The 23,700-nt window shown below is 42.7% G+C and overlaps 1 protein-coding gene across 9 annotated transcripts in view; it reads right to left on the bottom strand.

Moving 5' to 3' along the window:
• The window catches only part of LMO7 (LIM domain 7), a 183,605-nt gene that overhangs the window by 99,643 nt on the left and 60,262 nt on the right, over positions 1-23,700 (bottom strand). For all 9 annotated transcript variants that reach the window (XM_048852398.2, XM_075129057.1, XM_048852419.2 and 6 more), the window contains one exon: positions 19,431-19,500. In XM_048852398.2, coding sequence (XP_048708355.1) covers positions 19,431-19,500 — 70 coding nt within the window. The remainder of the gene's footprint in view (positions 1-19,430; positions 19,501-23,700) is intronic.

Here is a 23,700-nt window from a genome sequence, read left to right as displayed (position 1 = left end):
CTACATGTAATCAGAATGACAGTAATCCACCTGAAGGCTAAACTTCCCTGAGACTTTATGAGTAATAGATTTAAAAACTTTTGGTTTGCCACTGAAACATGGAAGGTGCTGGCAAAGCGATTAGGTTTTTTTCACTTTTGAATACTGTGATACTCTGTACCTCAAAGTAGCACCCTGAAACCCACATATTCACCATTGTCATAAGATTATTATGTGTTTTGTACAAAATATGCCTGGTGAGGTATTCAAAAAGTCTTGATCTGTTGAACCTTAATATCCTGTTGGATTGTACATCATTTTATATAAAGTTATGAAGTATTACTTTATGTGCTACTGAAATATGTTGTGAGGTTTGGAAATACCCACAGCCAACCTGTCAGTTGCAACAAAGGCGGGCCAGATAGCATTAATGGACCATCAAGAAAAATCAACTATCCCAGACACTTCTCAGAGAAGGCATGTATGCAATGAGGGCAGACTAACCCAGGTCACAGCAAGGATCTTTCTAGCAACTGGAAGAAAGTATAAAAGAGGGACAGTGACATCATCACTGTGCCTGCCCCCACCCATCCCTTGCCATCTCAATGCCTGGAAGATGGTCTGGAAGACAAAGAATTTGAAGTAGGAAGATTGGTCCCAGGCTGTAAGGGAGTCTAGTCTGTCTTGAGGAACTGTAAGATGCTTGTACCATCAGTTAGGGTGAGACTGATTCAAATCTTGCTTAGTCTGTTTAAGTTAGAATTTAGACTGTGAATTAACCTTTTTCCTAGGTAACCAACTTTGACTGTTATGCCTGCTACTTATAATCACTTAAAATCTTTCTGTAGTTAATAAATATTTTATATTTTACCTAAAAACTGTGTGTTTGGTTGAAGTGCTTGGGTAATCACAGATCAGATTACAAAGGCTGATGCATGTCCACTTTCCTATGAAGAAGTGGTGAACTTATCAGTTAGTTTACATTGCCCACGGGAGCCTTGAGCAATGCAAGATGGTACAGTTCTGGGGTGCAAGGCTGGGGATTTGGTGGGAAATTGGCTGAAGCCTTTCTATTGATGGTTCATAAGTGGCTAGGAGATTAATCATGTAACTCAGTTGGGTGTGTCACTGCCTGTGGAAGTCAAGTGTCTGTCGGAGACGTGTAACTTGACATCAGCATCACAGTGCGAGAGACAGCCCAAGCTGGTGGCTTTAGATGTCTAGGTAATCCCACAGTCCAGGTTGCACCCCAGGGACTCCATCAGATAGACACAGGCTTCTGAGTTTTGTTGATATAGTTTACAATTCACCACAAGAGAATTGACACTAAACTACTATATTCTTACACAGTACTTGTAGCAGTAAAGAAATGTTGGTATGTGAGAAAAAGGACCAAGCCAACAAAGTATCTGTCAGATTCTCTGCTCATTTACTCTCCCTTCCAGATTGTGATTGTCTGGCTATGCTGAAAAAAGGACAGGAGACATTTGGCATGGGCTTAATCAGGCCACAACTTTATTATTAGATGTCTGGGACTACCTGGCAGATAACAGTGTACAGAGCAGGTAATCCCATGTTTATTCCATAATTACCTGGTGGGCTTGCACCAGCTCCCCCTCTTTTTCCCTCCAGGTCCCTCCAAAAAATCCGTTGCTGGGACCTTACCATCCACCTTGCCGCTTGTAGGAGGGTTAAGGTAGGCTATCAGAAGGGGGAGGTGGGGGGAGGCAGGTTTGGCTCCCTGCCATACTAATCATAGGAGTCTCCAACCGCCCCCCAATTCCTTCCTTTAATTAACAGCTCTTTTTAAGCCCTTTTCCAAGCCATTTATCCAGGGACTGTATACCTTTCCTACGGAGTACCTGCACTGAACATCTGCCACTTAAATGAGTTGCGACATATGGCCTATCACCCATCATGCCATGCATGTACAAAGCCCCCCCGAACCCACTGTGGGGAAGGCAAAAAAACCCAACTGCATCCAAGCCAATCTGGTGGTAAGGGAAACATTCCTTCCCAGCCCCCCTAAAAAAGGGGGCAGTTAGCGTAATGCCCACAGCAGGTGTTGACCAAACCTGGTATTTTACCACCTAAAAGGGAGGGAGGGTGGGCCCTGCTTCAGCCTTGGTCCATGTAAAAAGGAAGGCTCGAGGCACCGAACAGCCTCTTTTTAAACCCTGCATTCCCAGGGGATGAGTCAGTGACCACACTCCCCCTTTTTGCAGTAGTTTTCATACCCCCCCTCCAGCTATGAAGCACTGGTCCCCTCACTCAGCCAGCCAGCCAAATACCCCCCACACCCAGCTTAAAGGTGCAGGGCGTCATTGCTCCTCTGCATTTAAGAAAATTCTCTGAGATCTCCCACTCCTTACCCCTCCTTTCCTTTAAACAATCTTAGTTCATCTTCTGAAAATAACTTGCTTTGTACAAGCTGCACTCCATGAATTGCAGCTTACTGGATGCTGTAAGTATGATACTCCAGGCTTTGTGGACCACGGAGGAGGAACTGAAAGGGCTGCACATCTCAGCAACATCTAAGCTCTTGTGCTAGCAAGAAGTTCTCAGAGGTCCATCCTAATTCTTGTGCTATGTAGGAAGAAAGCAAGGGCATAGGGATGCAGCAACTCAAACTGCTCAAAGCAGCATTAATGCTGCCAGCTTTTTCATTAGTTCTTTTTCACACATGCCATCACAGAAATAAGTAGTATGACACAGGCAGGTTTGTAGCTAAGGCAAGAAGTTTAGGTATTTGTATCACAGTGATAGAAATGGAATGAGACTCTCAACAGAATAGAAAGGTGAGCAGTATACCTGTCCAATTCAAGCACTGAACTTTATGAAACGATCACCTCTTGCAATTCATTTAAATTTATCCTTGCATCAAAAAGTGGATAGATATGAATCTTTCAACAAAAGAGTCTGACAAGCAGGAGAGAGAACATGTGTCCTGCTTATAAATATCCTTTTAGTTTAGCACAGATACTATGAACTGCTGTAATATAAATTCCAAAATATCTCCTGAATTTTTTTTTTAAGTCAAAGCACAAAATGTCACTAACATAATCATGCAGAAAAGTTCAAGTTGTCATATCATCATTTAGTTAGGAATGTTTCTTTACAAACATATTGCTAGTCATAAAATGTTTAAGGAAATAAAAATAGTATACAAACAAAACAAAACAGTACATACTAGACTACAGTTGACTCTGTTGCTGGATAAACAGTCATACTGTGCAGCCTATCTAGCAACATGCTTTGCAAGATGTGAAAATGTTAGCACCTCTTGGGGGGTGAGGGGGAAAATCAGTCTTTGGTGTCTTATTATGGATTTAGGTATGGCACCCTAGTTTAAAACTTACTTAACAAGTTATTTTAAGTCATGCCTTTATACTGGCATTAGAAAAGGTTCAGAAAAGGGCAACTAAAATGATTAGAGGTTTAGAACAGGTCCCATATGAGGAGAGATTAAAGAGGCTAGGACTTTTCAGCTTGGAAAAGAGGAGACTAAGGGGGGATATGACAGAGGTATATAAAATCATGAGTGGTGTACAGAAAGTGAATAAGGAAAAATTATTTACTTGTTCCCATAATATAAGAACTAGGGGCCACCAAATGAAATGAATGCGCAGCAGATTTAAAACAAAAGGAAGTTCTTCTTCACTCAGCGCACAGTCAACCTATGGAACTCCTTGCCTGAGGAGGTTGTGAAGGCTAGCACTATAACAGGGTTTAAAAGAGAACTAGATAAATTCATGGAGGTTAAGTCCATAAATGGCTATTAGCCAGAATGGGTAAGGAATGGTGTCCCTAGCCTCTGTTTGTCAGAGGGTAGAGACGGATGGCAGGCGAGAGATCACCTGATCATTACCTGTTAGGTTCACTCCCTCTGGGGCACCCGGCATTGGCCACTGTCAGTAGACAGGATACTGTGCTGGACGGACATTTGGTCTGACCCAATATGGCCATTCTTATGTTTGTACATTTAATTAGGGGTCCATTAGCAGAACTATAGTTCGCACTATAAAAATTAAATTCTCTTGAAGCTTCAGTTTGGCATGCAAGCTCTCATCCCCAACACCTAGAAACCCATCTAACCCTACACTTTGTGGTTTTGTATAGAATTCATAAATATGCACAGCATTTGCTAGCCCAGCGTAAAGAGGACTGGGAACTGAACCATACATCCCTAGATGGCCAAGCAGATGACTACTTTTAGATATCTAGATCAGCACAGTTTAACAGACATTAGATTATTAAACTACATGTTATATCACAGCCTACTGTGAAGCTAGGTTTTACCCTGCTAGAATTTCAGTGCTGTTACTAAAAATATCCCACAGATTTTATATCACCCTGCCCTTTACATACACACCCTGCATTTCAAAATGTTTAGGCGGTAACAAACAACTGAACAAGTTCATTGTCAAGGCTGAAACATACCATACATCCTCAAGCAGAAGAGCACAAGACACCAGTGACCCACATCAAGAACTAAAAATATGCCCAGTTCAGTCACTGGAGGATATATAGCATGCTTCATCTCTAAATATTAGGAAGCCCTACTTCTTCCCAAGGGAAGAGAATTGAGACCCAGCATGTGTAGGGATTTAGAACGTTTTCTTTGTTATTCAGTAATGTGAAAAGTTTCTAAGGTTATTTTAATACTTGTTATATACCTATTCACTGTAAGACTGTGGGTGGGATACAGGAAAAGAAGGGAGTTATGATTCTACAAATAGCCTTATCAATCTTCCATCTTTCAAGTGTTTTTTTTTTAAATCTACAGTTTGAGGTTCTTTTTGTTAGAAGTAGATAGTATGTATTTCTCAGCTAAACTCTATATTAATGTTTTAGTTTATTTCCTTAATTTTTATTCTGAAAGGTGATAATTTTTCTTAGATAATGCATTTGTCTTTGTTAGGAATAAAAAGAGAGGCTTTTTTCCTTCAAAATTCAATATTTTAACCATTTGATTTAAGGGACTGTTTCACAGGGCTTCTTAAACGTGGAACAAGAATTGCTTGTGAGGACAGAAATATCATGAGACTCGAAGCCTTTCAGATTCTGCAATGAGAGGAAGCCACACCAGAAATAACGGTGTTAACTTGTAATTACATTTTGTAGAAAGAGAGATTTTACATTAATAAGATTCACTAACCAAAATAGCAAAAAAGTTTAATAAGTTAATAATAAATTGGTTGATATTTACACTAGACAAGCACAGCTTCCCTGTGTCAGCTCAGGCGGGCTCACGCTAAGGGGCTGTTGAATTGCAGTGTAGACATTCAGGCTCAGGCTGGGGCCCAGGCTATAAGACTCTGCAATGTGGGAGGGTCCCAGAGCTCAGGCTACAGCCTGTGCCCAAAAGTCTACACTGCAATTAAACAGCCCCTTTGGCTCGCAGTCCTCAGGCTGAATCCAGAGATATTCATGCAATTTATTTCAAACTGCACATTCTGAAACATGGTAGCTAAGTTTCAGAGTAGCAGCCGTGTTAGTCTGTATCCGCAAAAAGAAAAGGAGTACTTGTGGCACCTTGGAGACTAACAAATTTATTTGAGCATAAGGTTTCGTGAGCTACAGCTCACTTAATCGGATGCATCCGATGAAGTGAGCTGTAGCTCACACAACCTTATGCTCAAATAAATTTGTTAGTCTCCAAGGTGCCACAAGTACTCCTTTTCTTTTTATGGTAGCTAAGTGCTCTTACTATTTTATCAAAGTGAGTTTACTGTAAGTTTAAAGGCTTCAAGCTATGGTCTTGTGTCAACACAATCAAACGGATAACTCAAACCAGAATATCAGGGACAAAATCTAAAGGGATGTGTGATGCATATACTGTACTTGTTTTTATGAAATGTAGTAAATACAGCAGAAGTATTTAGAACAATACAAATTTGCAGTCACTATCTTTCCTGGTGTTTAATGCTTTTTTACATACACACAAAATTTGCTTTTAGGGGTGGAGGGGGAATCTCAATATATTGAGTAGCAGCTTTTGTTATATTCTGTACCTTTGTGCTGAGGATATCACTGATAAAGAGATGAAGTAAAGGGAATTAATCTCATCACTGCCATTTGTAATATGCTTACTTCATACATGCCTTCATATATGAAGGCTGAAACTTTGTTAAAATAAGGTATCAAAGGTGATCATGGATGCTTAAAACCATCTTCTCTTCCCACTTCCAAAAGGAGAACTCACTAGCAGGATGGCAATAAAGAGAGGAGAGGAAGCATTCATATGATATGGGCTGGGCCAGAGGCATAAATAACACAGCCTGAGAGAGAAGGGTATGGTGCAGCCTTCACTTTCTGCCTGCCCCTGTTAAACATTGCTGTAGACAGATTGAAGTTGATCATGAAACACACAGCTGGTGTAGTAACTGAAATGTGCTAATTCATTTAAATAGAAATGTTAAAACTACTAATTAAGAATCTGCTAAATTATCAGGCTGTTAGAACTCCACAAGAGTGTGCACAAATAGCGTCATGTTGGATGAGGGGAAGACAATAGCAACTCCCACCACTATTTCTCTCAGTTCAACCTGTCTGAGAGTCTCTCTTAAACTGTAAGTTCTTCAGAGTAGGGTCTACCATTTTGTGTCTTGCCCTGTGGCAAATACAAAACAACAAGCTGAGTAAGCCAACGTCTATTTTAAACACACAATACTTTTTAGTAAATCAGATTACACAGCACTTTGCGAACAGTGCAAGCCACATACCCTGCCCCAGAGATTTTCTGTCTAACAGTACCTTCCCTGCAGAGTTAGCCCAAGTGATCAGCAGCCAGAATTGAGCACCTGAATTAGCCTAGGCCAGGTGTGAGCAGTCATAGTACAAAGCCCTGCCCGAGTGCTCACCATTTCTGCCCTGTGCTTGTCTGGGGGCATTTCCCATGGTTCTTTGTGCTGATATGCTTGACAATTCTTTCACAGTCACTTGTGTCAATACTAGGAGAATTTGTCTGTCACTCAGGGGGAATTGTGGGAAAGCACTAGAGGACCATCAGCACTCAAGCTTTTTATTCTGCATTCTTGCTTCCCAAGTGGAAGCCACACTCTAACCTATATCCCTAGTCGGGTCAGCTAGCCTGGGCTTAAAGTGCTTCCAAACCCAGGTTAAAAAGGTGTGCGCAGGTGGACAGTAGGGGAGTTTGGGCTAAAAGCTAGATAAGTCTGCAGTGAAGATATTCCCCAAAAGACAAATCAAAACCACTAGACAAGACATGGCTCAATAGTCAAGGAAAGGGAAAATGAAGAAAGATTTTTGGTGAAGAGGAGAATGCAAGGGTTCTTAAAAGGGGGCTTTAAGGAAGAGTTTGTATCAGAGATCCTGTGGCTGCATCAGTTTATTATAGTCAGTGATGCTTGTAGTTAAGGTTGCTTAAAACACTTCAAAGAAAGAAAATTGCTCCAAATCAGTCAGCGTACTAGAATGTGTTAGTCCCTTCTGCCAAGGGGAAAGGAATATGCAACCAATATAAGCAAACAAACACAGAAAGGTTATCCTAAATAAAGAACAATTTCAATACAGTATTAAGTTCACTGGCTCAGTGGTTGTCAACCAGGGATACGCGTACCCCTGGATGTATGCAGAGGTCTTCCAGGGGTACATCAACTCATCTAGATATTTGCCTGGTTTTATAACAGGCTATGTAAAAAGCACTAGCAAGTCAGTACAAACTAAAATTTCATACAATGACTTGTCTATACTGCTGTATGTACTATACACTGAAATGTAAGTACAATATTTATATTCCAATTGATTTATTTTATAATTATATGGTAAAAATGAGAAAGTTAGCAATTTTTCAGTAATAGTGTCCTGTGACACTTCTGAATTTTCATGTCTGATTTTGTAAGCAAGTAGCTTTTAAATGAGGTGAAACTTAGGGGTACTCAGGATAAATCTGACTCCTGAAAGGGGTACAGTAGTCAGGAAAGATTGTGAGCCACTGCACTAGCCATCTCTGAACCAAAGCTTCCCTGGCTATGCCTATTTCTCCCAAGGTTTTGGGATTTTTATTCTACTCCGATTCCCATTGTTAAACCGCTGCACCACCTGTGCCTCCAACTCACTCCTTTTCCCATTTCTTCTAAGTACTATGGTAAAAGTTAAGTGTCAACAATTTCACAGCAGAGAGAGGCGGTTATCCTGTCCAGACCTGTCCAGTGGGTTTTTGTTCCATGCTGCAACCTTAAAAGGAGCTGAAGAGAGTTAGGTGCCCAACAATTCAATTTGAATTGAGTACCAAACTCTTAGGCTCCTTTGAAAAAATCAGTTTCTTGGGGTCCCTTTGAAATCAATCCTCAAGAGATTCACCGAAAACATATAAGCCCATAACTGTAGGTGCAAAGTGAGCCAGAGCTGCCCTGAGCTTGATAGACAGGGTTAAAAGAAGATAGGCCTTTTCCTCTTAACTGCAGCTGTGTTTGTATATTTGTTTAAAAATGGTTGGTGGGTGGGTATTGGGAGTTTCTAGTTGTGCTTGCACGTCCAGAAATGCCTTGGTCAGAAGGGAAAACAGGACAAATTGTCATGACAGGGTTTGGGAGGGGTGCTCTGTGAAAACAGAGCTTGTCAAAGGATAACTGACCTGCATGAAACTGCAACATTTTCCAGACAAGCACAAAAAAGCAATGTGAACTTGGACCTCAAAGTTCAGAGCCCTATGGGCAAGAAACTCCAAGACCCTTCTCAGCACCACCGCAAGCAAAATTGTAGGCTTTCCCAAAAAGCTGAGCATTTAGAGTATTGTTCTCTGCCCTCTTCTTCCCCACCCCAGAAACTCCTTGCCAGAGCACATAACTACACTAACTGGAAAATCTAGCTAAACAGGGCAAAGTGTCCAGCTGAGCACTTCTATGTAAGGAAGAGCAAACTTGGGGAAAGTCAGGAGAGAAGGGACAATATCTATATATTCTGCAGTTTTATTGGTGTGCGTCCCTCTTGCATGAGAAACAGACAAAAGCCCACTAAACATGGACTGATGTTAAAAAAGCAAAAACAAACAAAAATCAGAGGAAAATGCAAGACCTCTTATCTGAAGATGTTTTATACCCAAGTTTTTCCTTGCAACCTCTGGATGATGTGTCTCTCTGAGACTGACCTGGAGAGGCATAGCAATCTCTGCCCTGCCTCCCAATTAATAGCCCCTATGATGGTGTCTCCCATAAGGCTTTATGGAAATATGCTTATGAATGTATATATGACATAACTAGAAGGTGTTTTATGCTACTTATGCCATGCAACATATCTCTGTAAAGGTTATGATCCACTGAATCTATTAATCCTATTTGTATGGATGTATCATTTTTGTATTCGTAGTTATGAATACTGGCTTGATTTCTAAGCAGCCTTAGTAGAGCATTTGGTCAGCTTCAGGAGAAAGGAATGTGCATATTAGGTACCCAATCAAGAAACACTTAAAAGGAAAATTAATCTTGGAATGCTCCAATCCACACAAGAAGTCTACCTGAGGACGTTCAAGGAAGCATGTGAACCATGGCTGCTACCCTGTAAATTCTGAGTCATGCATCGACATGTGACTTGCCCATATGACTCCAAAACTCCATCTTGGAGCTGGACTTTGCATAGGAGAGAGGAGGGGGTCTCCACCCACAAGAGAAAGTCTATTTAAGCCCCTCCATTTTGTCTTCAGCTGGCTAAAGAGAGAGCCTCTCCACCCCCAAGGACACCTGAAAGAAACTGGAACAAAGGACAGTAACTACAGGGGATGTGAGTGATTGCTGGACCCAGACTAGAAGGAGAGTAGTCTGTAAAAGGAAGCTTACTGGGTGAGGTTTTTATCTGTGTTCAGTTTTATTACTGTACTAGACTTAGACTTGCGTGTTTTATTTTATTTTGTTTGGTAATTCACTTTGTTCTGTCTGTTACTACTTGGAACCACTTAAATCCTACTTTCTGTATTTAATAAAACCACTTTTTACTTATTAATTAACCCAGAGTATGTATTAATACTTGGGGGTGGGGGGGAGAACAGCTGTGCATCTCTCTCTATCAGTATTATAGAGGGCAAACAATTTATGAGTTTATTCTCTGTAAGCTTTATACAGGGTAAAAAGCATTTATTTGGGGTTTGGACCCCATTGGGAGTTAGGCATCTGAGTGTCAAAGACAGGAACACTTCTTAAGTTGCTTTCAGTTAAGTCTGCAGCTTTGGGGCATGTGGTTCAGACCCTGGGTCTGTGTTGGAGCAGACTGGCGTGTCTGGCTCAGCAAGACAGGTTGCTGGAGTCACAAGCTGGCAGGAAAAGTGGGGGCAGAAGTAGTCTTGGCACATCAGGTGGTAGTCCCAAGGGGGTTTCTGTGATCCAACCCGTCAGCCCCCCATCAACAAAATGGAAGAGCTACTACTAGTATACTCTAATCACTACAAATAGCTTTCTGCTCTGCCTGAAGTACATGGCCAGAAGAGCTGCAGGATATGTTAACCATAGCACTCTAGCCTCTGGTTTGGCCATGTATTCACCAAATGCAGGGAGGTGTCTTGATCATCAGCAGGGGTAGTGTGCTGCACTCCCACATAACCAACAAGATTTGTGGAGAAGGGCAGACAGGCTCAGACAGGGGACTGGACAAGAAATGCCAAAGGCAGGACTGAATTCTAGTCTCTCCCATACTCTATCCAGCTCCAGAGGCCTTCCCCTCCACCCATCCACCAGGTTATCCACACCCTTGTCCTGTGTTTGCTTCAATCCTTACTCAATGCACTCCCTTAATACCCAGCTTCAAAACTGGTAAGTTTTGTTTTGCCTCAGAGCACACAGGGGAAAGGAGTACAGTACAGTCATTCCCCTTGAACCATACAGAATACACTACTGTCAGTTTCCACAAAGTGAAGCTTGCTGACTAGCGCTGGTTGAAAAAGAGAGTGATTTTTTCACAAAAAAATACTGAATAACTTTCATTCTGCAGATGTTGGGAAAGAATGAGCTCGCCCTTTTGTTTCTTGAGTTAAAAAACACAAAAGTTAGGCCAGAAGTTTACATCAAGTCAAAATTGTGAAGATACACAAAAATAAAGTTACACACCAACCTGGTGCTAATATTTTAATTCAGTGCTGATTTTTAAGCACTTTGGGGTATTTCTTACCTTAGCTGCAATGGAGTTACACCAGGGAATAACTGAGCCTCATTTCCAATCACTTCAACAACTGGCAGCCCCTTACTGAACTCACTATTTTATCCCATCCCTTAAATTGTGCATCTGAAATTTTTGACAGCTGAGCCCCCTTCAGGAAGCCTAAACTAATTGCACCCACCTTCCACCCTGAAATATGGTGTTAAAGGCCAATCCTTACATCCTCCCCCCACAAGCTAGTTCTTTGCACTCATCCCACCTGGGCATGCCCCACACCTTGGGAAACTCTGCTATAATCATTACATTAAGGATTTGAAACTTTCCCTCAATCCTTCACCCAAACAAAACAAATCCTTCACTCCTCCCAAAACAATATTAATAGAATCTCCCTCAAAAGCTGCAGCTCAGGCCTTTCAAACCTTTGTGAGGCAAGAAATATTATTGTAACCCCTTTGGAGTTTAGAGAGCATGGCCCTTTTAAAATCTTTTTCCTGAGGCGGGGAGTGATGATTATTCCAGAAGGAGGAAGTGGGGAGCAGGGGGGGGTGGGGAAAGCAAGAGGGTGTGTGGATGCAGCAAGCAGGCCCTCACAGAGTGAAGCAAAGCAAAAACCTGCCTGAAGCCTGGGAGGGACAGAGCAGCCAATCAGGGATACCCCAGGACAGGAGCCAGGAGGAGTACTGTGCCAGGGAGAAATCGCCTGATGAGGACAGACTGAAGCTGGACCCAGTATCTCTCTTGCCCAAAGCTGCATGGGGCTGAGAGTACTGAGGCTTGTGACTTTGCATTGGGAAGGAGGAGGGAGGCTGTTAGCTAGCTAAGTGGGGAGGTGGTGGCTCTGTGTAGCTTTTCAGAGAGCAGCAGAAGAGGGCACAGGAGGGGTTTGTTGGGGAAAGTTTACAGGCGCCAAAGACAAGTAAGAGCACCCAAGACTCACTGCCAGATTGGAACTTTGCCCAGACTCCTGAACTCTGTGTGCAGACACATTGCTTGGTGTCTGCCCTTTCAGATTGTGGTACCACTGGGCCTTGAATTGAATGCATCCCTGTTTTACTGCTCCCCCAATATTTCCCCATTTTTCTCCTTTCATCCCTTGGTGAATATTTCTCCTTCCTATATTCATTGTACTTTTCGCACGTGGGCGTGTGTGTGTACTCTGAGGCGTTTAGAACAAGTGGCCCTGGGATGGAAGGGACTTTCACTGCTGCATTCCTACTCATGCTTTCTCTTGGCCATAGCTGCCTGCAGAGCAGACTCATCTTGGCCACCAGGGCGCTAAAGTTATACTGTGTTGAATTATCCTTTATCTTACTCTGTAACAAAAGATAACATTTATTTTAAGCATGTTTAAGACCTCAGACATTTATGGCCAGTGAGGGTACATCTACCCCGCAAAACACGCCACAGCAGCAAGTCTCAGAGCCTGGGCCCACTGCCTCAGGCTCATGCTATGTGGCTAAAAACAACAATGTAGACACTCCCACTCAGGCTGGAGCTTGGGCTCTGAGACCCCCCCCCCCCCCCACACCTCTCCTTCAGCAGTTTCAGATCCTGACCTTCAGCCAGAGCTGGAATGTCGACACTTCTATTTTTAGCCCTGTAGACAGAAACAGTTGACCCTGAGCTTTGAGACTCTCAGCCATGGGTCTTTTATTTGCAGTGTAGACGTACCCTGAATGCCCAACTTTCATTTCAGTGTTTAATCATTCAAACATACCATTTATTGTCTTTTTTATCCTTCCATCATGATTATCCCTGAACTGTGTGGGGCACACCCAAATTCTCTAAGCAGCAATATAATGAAACTAGACATGAAAATTATAGCTTGTTTTCAACCGACTAAAAAAAAGCTTGGAAATAAAAGTGATCCCACTAAAAAACTAATCCCACCTATTTTTTTTTTAAAGTAGAATACAGCTAAAAAGTTACAATAGCAACTGACTGATGTCCATTCAGAAAAGAATTTGGTACATAAAAATACGCACATCAGTTTCATGTTGCAACAGGCAGAACACAACAGCACACATTTCAGGTGAAATTTAGAACATTATTTTTGCTTTCACTGTTTATTTTACCATATTCAACAAGTTTCTTTTCAATATAATCTTAAAGCTACTAATCATAAAATTCTGCTGCACAGTCAAGCACATGCGATGCCTTCAGACCTTCATTAAAACATCCTATTGAAAAATTTCTGTGCAACTATTTAGTACACAGTTATCACCAACCCTCTCTTTAACCACAGCTAAGCATGTCAGCTTCATACCATATTTGAATTTCAGATCAGGCAAGTTCTATCAGAGCAAAAACAAACCTGTGAAGGAATTCTGTGAGAAAGGCAAAGGGAAAATGAGCATTCAAGCCACTATGTTTTTTTCTCCAAAGGAAAATGATTTCTAAACGGCCACAGTCTTGAAAAAAAAAAAATAGTAACTGTGCATTTCTATCAGTCAAGCTGTGAGCGAGACCAACGTGAGCTGCCTGAGATGAAGATTGCATGAAGTATTTTGGAAATATAGTTCTAGAGTTTGAGTATGACAGGGTGCACCTGATAAAGAGGCTGTGGCAGCATGAAGATCTCCAGGAGTAGGGTGTTGGCCTGAGATTTTGGTTAAAGTCCCATCTCCATTACATACTCCCTGCATGATCTTGGGCAAGTCATTTAGTCTCTCTGTGCTTCAGTTACCCATCTGTAAAATGGGGATAATAGTTCCCTACCTCACAAGGGTGTGATGAAGATAAACACGTGAAAAGATTGTGAGGCACTCTGATACTACAGTAATAGGGGCCATATAGGATATAAAAAAAGACACACACACACACACACACAGCATACTCCAATAGACAATATAAAGTGGAGGAAGGAGTCTTGGGAGGAGTAATAGGCACTATGAAGATATTTTCAAAACAAAACAGGAAAGACCAATGGGTAACTTTCTAATACTTTGAGTGTTTCCAAGCAATGGAAGTCCCATTATTCTGAAAGTTTAAAAACAGCTAGATAAAGCACAAGTAAATATTGTAAGGAGTAATCCACAACGGGTGGGATATAGAGTTGATTACCAGTAGCTCTTTTCCATCTGTAATTTCTACATTTTTGATTTCACTGACCTGTCTTGAACCCCTACGGTGTCAAGTGACTATGCTCAATATAGTCTCCTTCCTTTGGATAAACATAGAAGGATAGAAGATTAGGGTTGGAAAAGACCTCAGGTGGTCATCTAGTCCAACCCCCTGTTCAAAGCAGAACCAACACCAACTAAATCATCCCAGCCAGGGCTTTGTCAAACTGGGCCTTAAAAACCTCTAAGGATGGAGATTCCATCACCTCCCTAGTAACCTATTCCAGTGCTTCACCACCCTCCTAGTGAAACAGTGTTTCCTAAGATCCAACCTAGACCTCCCCCACTGCAACTTGAGACCATTGCTCATTGTTCTGTCATCTGCCACCACTGAGAACAGCTGAGCGCCATTCTCTTTGGTACCCCCCTTTGGGTAGTTGAAGGCCACTATCAAATCCCCCCTCACTCGTCTCTTCTGCAGACTAAACAAGCCCAGTTCCCTCAGCCTCTCCCCGTAAGTCATGTGCCCCTGATCACTTTCGTTGCCCTCTGTTGGGCTCTCTCCAATTTATCCACATCCTTTCTGTAGCGGGGGGGCCCAAAACTGGACACAATACTCCAGATATGGCCTCACCAGTCCTGAATAGAGGGGAATAATCACTTCCCTCGATCTGCTGTCAATGCTCCTACTAATGCAGCCCAATATGCCGTTAGCCTTCTTGGCAACAAAGGCACACTGCTGACTCATACCCAGCTTCTCATCCCCAGGTTCTTTTCTGCAGAACTGCTGCTTAGCCAGTCGGTCCCCAGTCTGTAGCAGTACATGGAATTCTTCCATCCTAAGTGCAAGACTCTGCACTTGTCCTTTTTGAATCTCATCAGATTTCTTTTGGCCCAATTCTCCAATTTGTCTAGGTCATTCTAGACCCTATCCCTACCCTCCAACATATCTACCTCTCCCCACAGCTTAGAGAACATGATTGGTTCTCTGTGTGAATTTCACTAACACAGATAAGGGTTAGGATTTAGGTTGTTAGTACAATAAACTGCATACACAAAAGTTTGCTTACCAGTGGAGACCAGCAAAAAGACCCAATTTAAAAAAAATCAGGCCTGTACTGATTAACAGGGCAGTACATTTGTAATTATGACCGAATCCCATAATTTAAAAAAGGATTTCTCAATCAAGTGTTTCGAGGCAGGATTTTTCAGAGATTCTTAATTAAATATAATTTTAGCCAGCTGCATTGTGCCTATATTCATCCCATGTTATGGCTAATCTTGCTTTGTTATGTTCATTTTTTCCCTCAAACTCTTTGTTAAGATCTTCAATGGGAACGGTAACGCAACTTGAAGGGGCTACAACACAACAAAATGTGTGTGTGCAAGGTCAGGGAGAGCTATATTCCTAAAAATAATGTGACACTCCACTTTTTGTGCTAGCAAACAAAAAATATGCCTGCAAACCTTGAGTTCTTAGAACTGATCTAAAATAATAATAAGATATACACCAGCTTTAATGTGTTAGCTATTAAATATTTCAGTGATGATTCAAGCCAGAAGTTAAGCCACCACAAAAATGAAATCTATTCCATGGTTTTCTGGTTTGGATTATTGGCTGCTTCCAATGCCATTTAGTCAGTCAGGCTACTAACAGAGTAACTGTACTGTCTTCCACAAGGATAATTTTGGTTTGACTCAAGTTCTTCCTTAGATTTTTTTGATGGGAAAAGAGTTCAGCAAAAAGTTATTTATATGAGTAAAACCAATAGCCTTTCTAGGATGAAGGCCACTAATGCGCTATGCACTTATCTCATATGGAAACAGATATATTGGCTTTCCATAGTTTTCACAAGTACACATATTAAGCTACCCCAACTTTCTGGTATCTTAACCAACCAATTAATTTCATAGCTCCTTCTCCTCCTCTAGAGACTTAAGAGCTACATGCTTTGTCCAAAAAACTGCTGAGATGTTTTTTACAATTCTATGTTTTTTAAAACATAGAAAGTAACTGCAGACATTCTGCATTCCACTTGCAAGAAAGAACATAAGAATGGCCATACTGTGCCAGACCAATGGTCCATCTAGCCCAGTATCCTATCTTCAGGCAGTGGTTGGGGCCAGATGTTTCAGAGGAAATGAACGGAACAGGGCAATTTATTGAGCGATCCATCCCATCATCACGTCCCAGCTTCTGGCACACAGAGGCTAAGAGATACCCAGACCATGGGGTTGCATCCAATGTTCCCTCTAATTTTTTTCATCCATGTGTGAAATAAATTTTGGTATGTGCAGATATGCGCCACCAGTAGAAACAAAAAACCTAGATATAATTTATATTTTAAAAAGTTACCATAGGGATAATTACTCCACCAAGGACAGGTTAGGCATTTTAGAACTCACTACTCAAAGAATTAAATTTAAATGTAAGAGAAATAATTATGGAATGCATAGATCAGTCAAAACACTAAAATAACACTCTTTGAAAGAATAAAATTAGAGCGTGAGCGTGAGCGTGTGAGAGTTGGCTTCTGGGGAAATCTCAGAAAATAGTGTCATGTCTCTTTAAGAAAGGCACTCAGTCACTCATCCTTCATCGCAGCAGTACCGAGTCCTGACTCGGGCTGTGTCCCCGCTCCCCTGCTTTGCAGACATGGGATACAGGGGCAGGGGGACACCCTGATATCAGCACCTCCCACTCCACCCAGCCAGCAGGAGCGTCCCAGGAGCAGCTACAGGACAAAGCAACATCTGGGGAGGGGCACCTGAATACATGCTGCCAGCTGTGCATGCTCTGCTAATCAGCTAGGCAGCATTTGAATCTCTCCCGGGTAGCCATGCAAGCGCGCAGCTTACAGGGAACACAGGTTGCATCCCTGATCATCTTGGCTAATAGCCATTGATGGAGCCATGAATTTATCTAATTCTTTTTTGAACCTGCTTATACTTTTGGCCTTGCAGGGTGTAACCATGAAACACTATGTCTAGGAGCCAATGGTCTGAGGTGACTTGGGACGAGGCCGAACAGAAGGGACAAAGACAGTTGAGGAAAGAGTGGGGTGGATCCTGGAAGGTGACTGGGGCAACGCTCTCGACCACACCTTCAAAACAAGGGCTTCTGGCCCCCGGAGTGTTTTGTGGATTGGGCTGCATGAGTGAGCGGGTGGAAGATAGATGACAGCATTTCTGTCCCTTCTTGCAGGTCCCTGTTGAGACTGCCCAGTTCTGGCCACTGCCTAGGCCTTCTTTGTCACAGGCTGCGGCGTATGTATGCCCAGCGAGCGAAGGGTGGCCCTGGTGTCCTTCAGCCCAAGCAGCCTCGCATCCTTCTAGTCTGAAGAAAGACCATTCCTATCGAATGGGAGGTGTTGGATGGAAGTCTGCATTTCCTGGGAGAGACCTGCAGTCTGAAGCCAGGAGCTGCGCCTCATCACCACTCCTGACGCGACCACCCTGACTACCGAGTCCACCACATCCCATGCCATCTGGAGGGAGCACCTGGCAGCCAAACCATGTGGAAGGGACTCCTTGAAATTATGAAGGGAGTCCCATAAGTTAAAGTTGTAACGGCCAAAGAGAGCCTGATGGTTCGCCACCCAAAACTGCAAACTGGCCGTCAAATAAATCTTTGTCCCAAACAGATCCAACCATTTGGCATCTTTATTCTTGGGCTCAAACTGGTATGCCCCTGCTTGTCTCTTTCACTGGCCGCAGAGATCATCAGTGAGCCTGGGGGAGGGTGGCTATAGAGGTTCTCAAACCCCTTGGCTGGGACAAAGTACTTCTTTTTGGCCCTCTGAGGTGGGAGTAATGGAAGAAGGAGTTTGCCAGAGACCCTTGGAAACCTTAAGGACACTACTGTGCACTAGTAGCGTGACATGGGTTGGAGTGGAGGCTGACAGAACATTAAACAAGATGTATGTCTGTTCAATCATTTCTTCCACCTCCAGGCCCAAGTTCTCGGTCACCCGACACAACAGGGCCTGGCGTTCCTTGAAATCATCCAGCAGGCTTGCCCTCAAGGGTCCGGCAATCACCTTATCTGGGGATGCGGACGATGATTGCACCACCTTAGGGAGGTTCCCCCATGGGGGAGGGAGGCTTGGGGTAGGCACTGTTCCTTTTGCTTTGACCACTGGCTGTGCCTTGTGCACTGAGCCCGGTGCCATCAGTGATGCCAGCTGCTGCTCTGAGGTGGCAGCTGATGAGTGGTGAAAAGGGGGCATCGGCATAACCGGCATTCCTCATGTGCCTCAATAAGGCCACTGGCTGTGCTGCCAAGTCAGCGTCGTTGAAGCGGCCTTGGGTGCCTATTCGTGCCGGTGCACACTAGGCAAGGGGCTGAACTGGGCTTCCGTGCTGGAGGAATCCCCTTCCGGTGACCATGGTGTGGCCGTCAACTCCTGGGTTTGCTTGCTGACCGTCGCCATTGAGGACCGGTGCCCAGAGCAAGGTGGTCAGTGCCAGTAACAAGGGGACTGGTGCCGGGGGGACTAGAGACGCGACGAGGAGCACTCCCAATATGCAGGACCTGCTCCTAGAGGGTGAATGGCATCGATAGTATGGAGACCAGTGTTTTGCTCTAGGCAATCTGCATCAAGACGGCGGTGACCACGAACAAGGCACCGGTGAGCAAGGACGAGCCCCAAAATGTCTGGGCTGCAACTCTGGCAACCTATGGCGTGGAGGCAGAGCGCGCGGCTTTGTCTCGGGGAATTGGCGGCGCCCCCCTGCCCCCCCGAGGGGTCTTAGTGGCTGGCTTGCCCTCTTAGGGAGCCTTTGCCCATTCCTGGGGCACGTGCTGCACTGATGGTGTGGGTGGAGGCCTGTGCTATGTTGACACTAGAACAGCCTGTGAAGGTGTTGGTCCTGCCAGGGTTTTTGGTCCCAAGCCGCCCCTGGGAGTCGAGCTTTCATGGGGTTAAGGGTCCCAGCTGGCAAGGAGTGAGCATGTGGCTCCAGAGTGGCCAGACAGGCTGAAGCGGGTCCTTTGCCCGATGGCCCATGGCACTTTTGCTCGGTGCCAGGGAGCCATGCTTTTTAGTCTTCTTTTGGGCACCAACGATGGGGAACAGTGCCAAAATACAATACAAATAATAGACAGACCTATATGCATAGTACAACAGACATTGCAGAACAGTAGCTATTGTACACCAGTAACCAGAGAAAAATAGTTATATATTGAAACATAAAACACAAAGTACAGGGCATCGTTACTTTAAAATCAGAGAGAAATCTTACACTAACACTGAAGATATTGGAAATGATTGTATTACTTACCAAACCAGCTATTGGAGTAGACAGACGATTGATCTTCTTAATGATGCCAGGTTTGATCTTGTTAATCAAACTAAAAATGAATGAAAACATTAACCATATATGCTATGCTATTATGGAATAATGTTAACATTTTACCCTAGGCATACAAAAAAATAAAAAATGTTTGTGAAAAATTGTTTCTACATATTTCTGATTTAAGTTTGAACCTATTAAAAAGAGGATCTAAAATAAGTTTATACTCAGCCTTTCCAAACATAAAAAGCAATCAGTCACAAACATAATCAAGAAGCAAGACTGCTGAGAATGGCAGAGAGAAGGCACAAAAGAAATAAGACATGCATAGGTAAGGGAAAGAAATGGATTCAGGTTCTTGCCACAAAAGTGGAGATTTTCATCAGAATCTAAGCTCTTCTGTTAAAAAAAAATTCTTCTGGCTGAGAAGATACCAGTATTTTAAATTTTCAGGCTGAAAAATATTTAGTTTGCACGGCACACACTATAAACATCACTATCAGATTAACTGAAAAAGAAAATTAATGTTTGTAAAATGGCTGTTTGTACACAAATAGCCAGTCTTTCATAATCAGCACAAAGAAAAAAAGGTTATCACTGAAAAAGTGTGTCAACATTTCTTTAAGATATGGTCAAAACTCAATGTTAAATATTTCAAAGCTTACGTTTGTCTAAAGCACACACCCAATGGAAGTCTGTAAGACTCAGTTTTAATACATTATGTCATTCACAATACAAAATAGGCTTCAAGAACCTGATTTTCAAAATCAAAAGCACGTAACTAGCATCCTTTTAAGCATATATGTGCAAGTCAGGTATTCATGCTTACATAGTCAAGCAATTGAGCCAATTACTCCCTTGGAGAATAATTAAATAATATTTTTATCATAAAAACGTCATGCAATTGTACTTTATTTAGGATAAAAGTTAAACAAATCATTAGGATAGCAAAACATATCCCTTTTTTAAAGGGTTGGAATAACTAAAGGGGTGGGGAAATGGTTCAGTGGTTTATTCAATATAATTCATTAGTCCTGCATCTCTCTCATCCTGCTGCTGCCTTCGTGTGGACAGATCACTGCATCTGCACAGAGCACCAATGATGCCTATACGGTTCTGTGGGATGCACATAAAGAGGCAGTTGCAGAAACAAGGTCTTAAAACTACCTGCTCTGCACAGATTACTTGCCCCTGCAGTATAGATTTAATAGAAAAACTATTAAATTCCAGTAATGAGTTGGGAAGGATAGGAAGAAAGATACTTTCCCTTCTTGAAAATCAGGTGGAATTTTAAGGCTTCAGGACTATTGGTATTAATATCTCAACATTTCAGTAAGTAATCACTAAAAATAAGAGCATTTGAAGATTTTTTTAAAAAAACTCACACACACACTGTTGGGTGGCTTTTCAAAGAATTATTTAGCTTCTGAATGCAACATTTTCATTTGTCTGTTTTTGATGCAGGTGGTTTAGAACATAGGACGGCCTACAAGTAGTATGACAAATGGATTTACCTTTATGGACTACCCACAGCAAATTCAATGTATTACAATGAGAATTCAGTCTCCTTTACCTCAACCATTGCAGAAGAGCCACTCTGAAACAACTTAGTAGTCTAGTATTTATTTTACTATTTGAATTTTTGCCCCCTATTGTACCACAGTGGAAATACTGTAGCTGGAAAACTTTGCCCATTTTACTCATAAAACCACCTTTCCTTCTACCTCTGAATATATGAAATTGAGATAGCTTTTAAATTATCTATAAATCTTAAATGAAGACTGAAACAAGTTAGTGCAATGTAACTACATTTTCAGAAAGCATTTTTTAAAAAAAGAATGTTGTATGCTAAGTCAGCCTGCTCAGCAGAATTAATTTCAAGATGTATTTTACTGCATACTGCTATTAATGAGAGTTAAGCTGATTAGCTTCAGAAGAGAGCTCCCATCTGCCAAGTGCAAGTTATTCTTCCATTATTTTGCCAAACATGACAATAATGACCACACTGCACCTTTCGGGGTCGGGGGGGGGGCGGGGGAGACATTGTTTGGCTTGGCAGGGGAATAGCGCAGGAAATAGCGCTTTACAGGCTGGTGGAGCAAGGCTCAGAAGCTGCTACAAAAAGGGGAGTGGGTCAGAGTAGTGATGCTGACACATCCCCAGGGACCAGAAGGACTGGGGAGTTTAAAATGGTCAAGTCCAGTGGGAGAAGTCCCTTTTCCCCAGACCAGGGGGAGCAGCACCCACCCTCCCTGCACCTGAAGTGGCAAAAATTACCAAGTTTGGTGAGGACCTGCTGTGGGCATTGCACTAATTATGGCTTTCTAGGGGGACTGGGAAGGAATTTTTCCCTCACCACTATCTTGGCATAGGTGGAGGGGATTTTTTTCACTTTCCCCACAGCAAGTTCAGAGAGGGCTTTATTATGGTGAGTAGGGAAGGGTGTTAGGCTATGGTGTCACAACTCATTGTGTAAGAGTGGGGTGGACGTCCAGTGCAGGTACTCCATAGGAAAAGCACACAGTGACCAGATAAATGGCTTGGAAAAGTATGTAAAATGGAGATGTTGGTTAAAGGAACAGAACCAGGTGGCAGGGGGCACATATCAGGGCTCCTATAACTGGCACGGCAGGGAACCAACCCGCTTTCTCATAGCCCACCCACCTTAACCCTCGTTGGGGGAGGGGGAGGGAATAGTAAGGTCCCAGCAATTGGTTGGCTGGGGAACCTCGATGGAAAAAGAGGCGGGGCTGGCAGAAGTCTCCCCAGGTAGATATTGAACAAACACGGAATTACCTACACTGTACAATTTTATCTGCCAGGTAGTCCCGGACAATAATAAAGTTGTGACCGGATTAAAACCATATCGAGTGTCTCCTGACCTTCTTTTGGTATAGCTGGATGATGAAGCTAGCAGAAGATTTTAGAAAATATCTGTTCAGAGTTCTAACGCTGAAAGAAACATTTTAGCTTTATTTTTAAAGCTCACACCTCGTTTTTGAATCCACACTTCTCTCTCACTATATTTCCAAGACTCCATCTAACTGTTCAGTTTGTTTTTTAAAACAAATCTTTCAAATTCATGATCATTTTGAACTAATTAGTTGTTACTGCAATGTAAGAAGTACACTTTAAAAAGATATAAACCACGTATTTTATTGCATCAGCTCTTGTTCTACTCCAGGTTTCTCAACATTTTTCTTTCTGAGGCCACCTCCCCAATATGCGAAAAAGTCCACGGCCCCACCTTTGCAGCAACAACTGTTTTTCTGCATATAAAAGACAGGACCAATGTTGGGGGAGGGGGTGCAAGCAGGGCAATTGCCTGGAGCCCCACGCCACAGGGTTCCCTGCAAAGCTAAATTGCTCAGGCTTCAGCTTCAGCCCCAGGTGGCAGGACTCATGGCCCGGGGCTTCGGCTTTTTTCCCTGAGCCCCAACAAGACTAACACTGCCCCTGCTTGGGGGATCCCCTGAAACCTGCTTGCAGGCCCCCAGGGGGCTTCAGACCCCTGGTTGAGAACCACTGTTCTACTCAACATCTGATTGAAGCAGCATAAGGAAAGGACAAGTTCTCCATCTCTACTGTGGTTTTTACTTTTAAGAAATCATAATTCATTGTTCACTTTGCTGGTCAACTCCTGTATCCCGCAGGGGAAGATGGAGGAAGCAGCCAGAAAAATAGAATGGGAAGGAGAAGAGAGTGGAATGAATAAATAAATAAAAATAAAAGACAGAAAGTAGAGAGAAGACAACAAATAAGGACAATGAGAGAAATGCAGAACAAGTTGCACTGTTTCTGCACTTTCCATAATCATTGTTTATGGTATGTACAGAGAAACTTAAAGGCTTGGAAATACATATTTTGGTAGCCCATGTAAACTAATATTCCCCCATGCTAACTCATCTAAAAATAATTTGGAGAGACAAAGTGCAATTTATTTTTTTTAAAATATTCTACTAGGAATTCCTCTGCTCCCACCTAGATATTTCCCAGTGTTGTTGGCATTCTGATTACTTTTACTCCTGCCCTAAAATCCTTGCGGATTAATGCTGCTTGCAGTCCTGGGATCTTGCACTGCTGGAGTTTTCTTTTTCTTTAAAAAAAATGCAGGGACAGGGTGAAAGTTCTGGAGTACTTGTGGCACCTTAGAAAGTTCTATTACTCTGACTCACTGTTAGCTCCATGCCAGTAACTTGGAAGTTTCCTCTAGAAACATTCCAGCTACTAGGGACAGCGAGCAATCATAGAAATAGTC

Source organism: Caretta caretta, chromosome 1 (assembly GCF_965140235.1).
Source record: "Caretta caretta isolate rCarCar2 chromosome 1, rCarCar1.hap1, whole genome shotgun sequence".
Classification (NCBI taxonomy): domain Eukaryota; kingdom Metazoa; phylum Chordata; order Testudines; family Cheloniidae; genus Caretta; species Caretta caretta.
The sequence above is the reverse complement of the archived record's forward strand: the minus strand, read 5'-3'. Positions and strand labels throughout refer to the sequence as shown.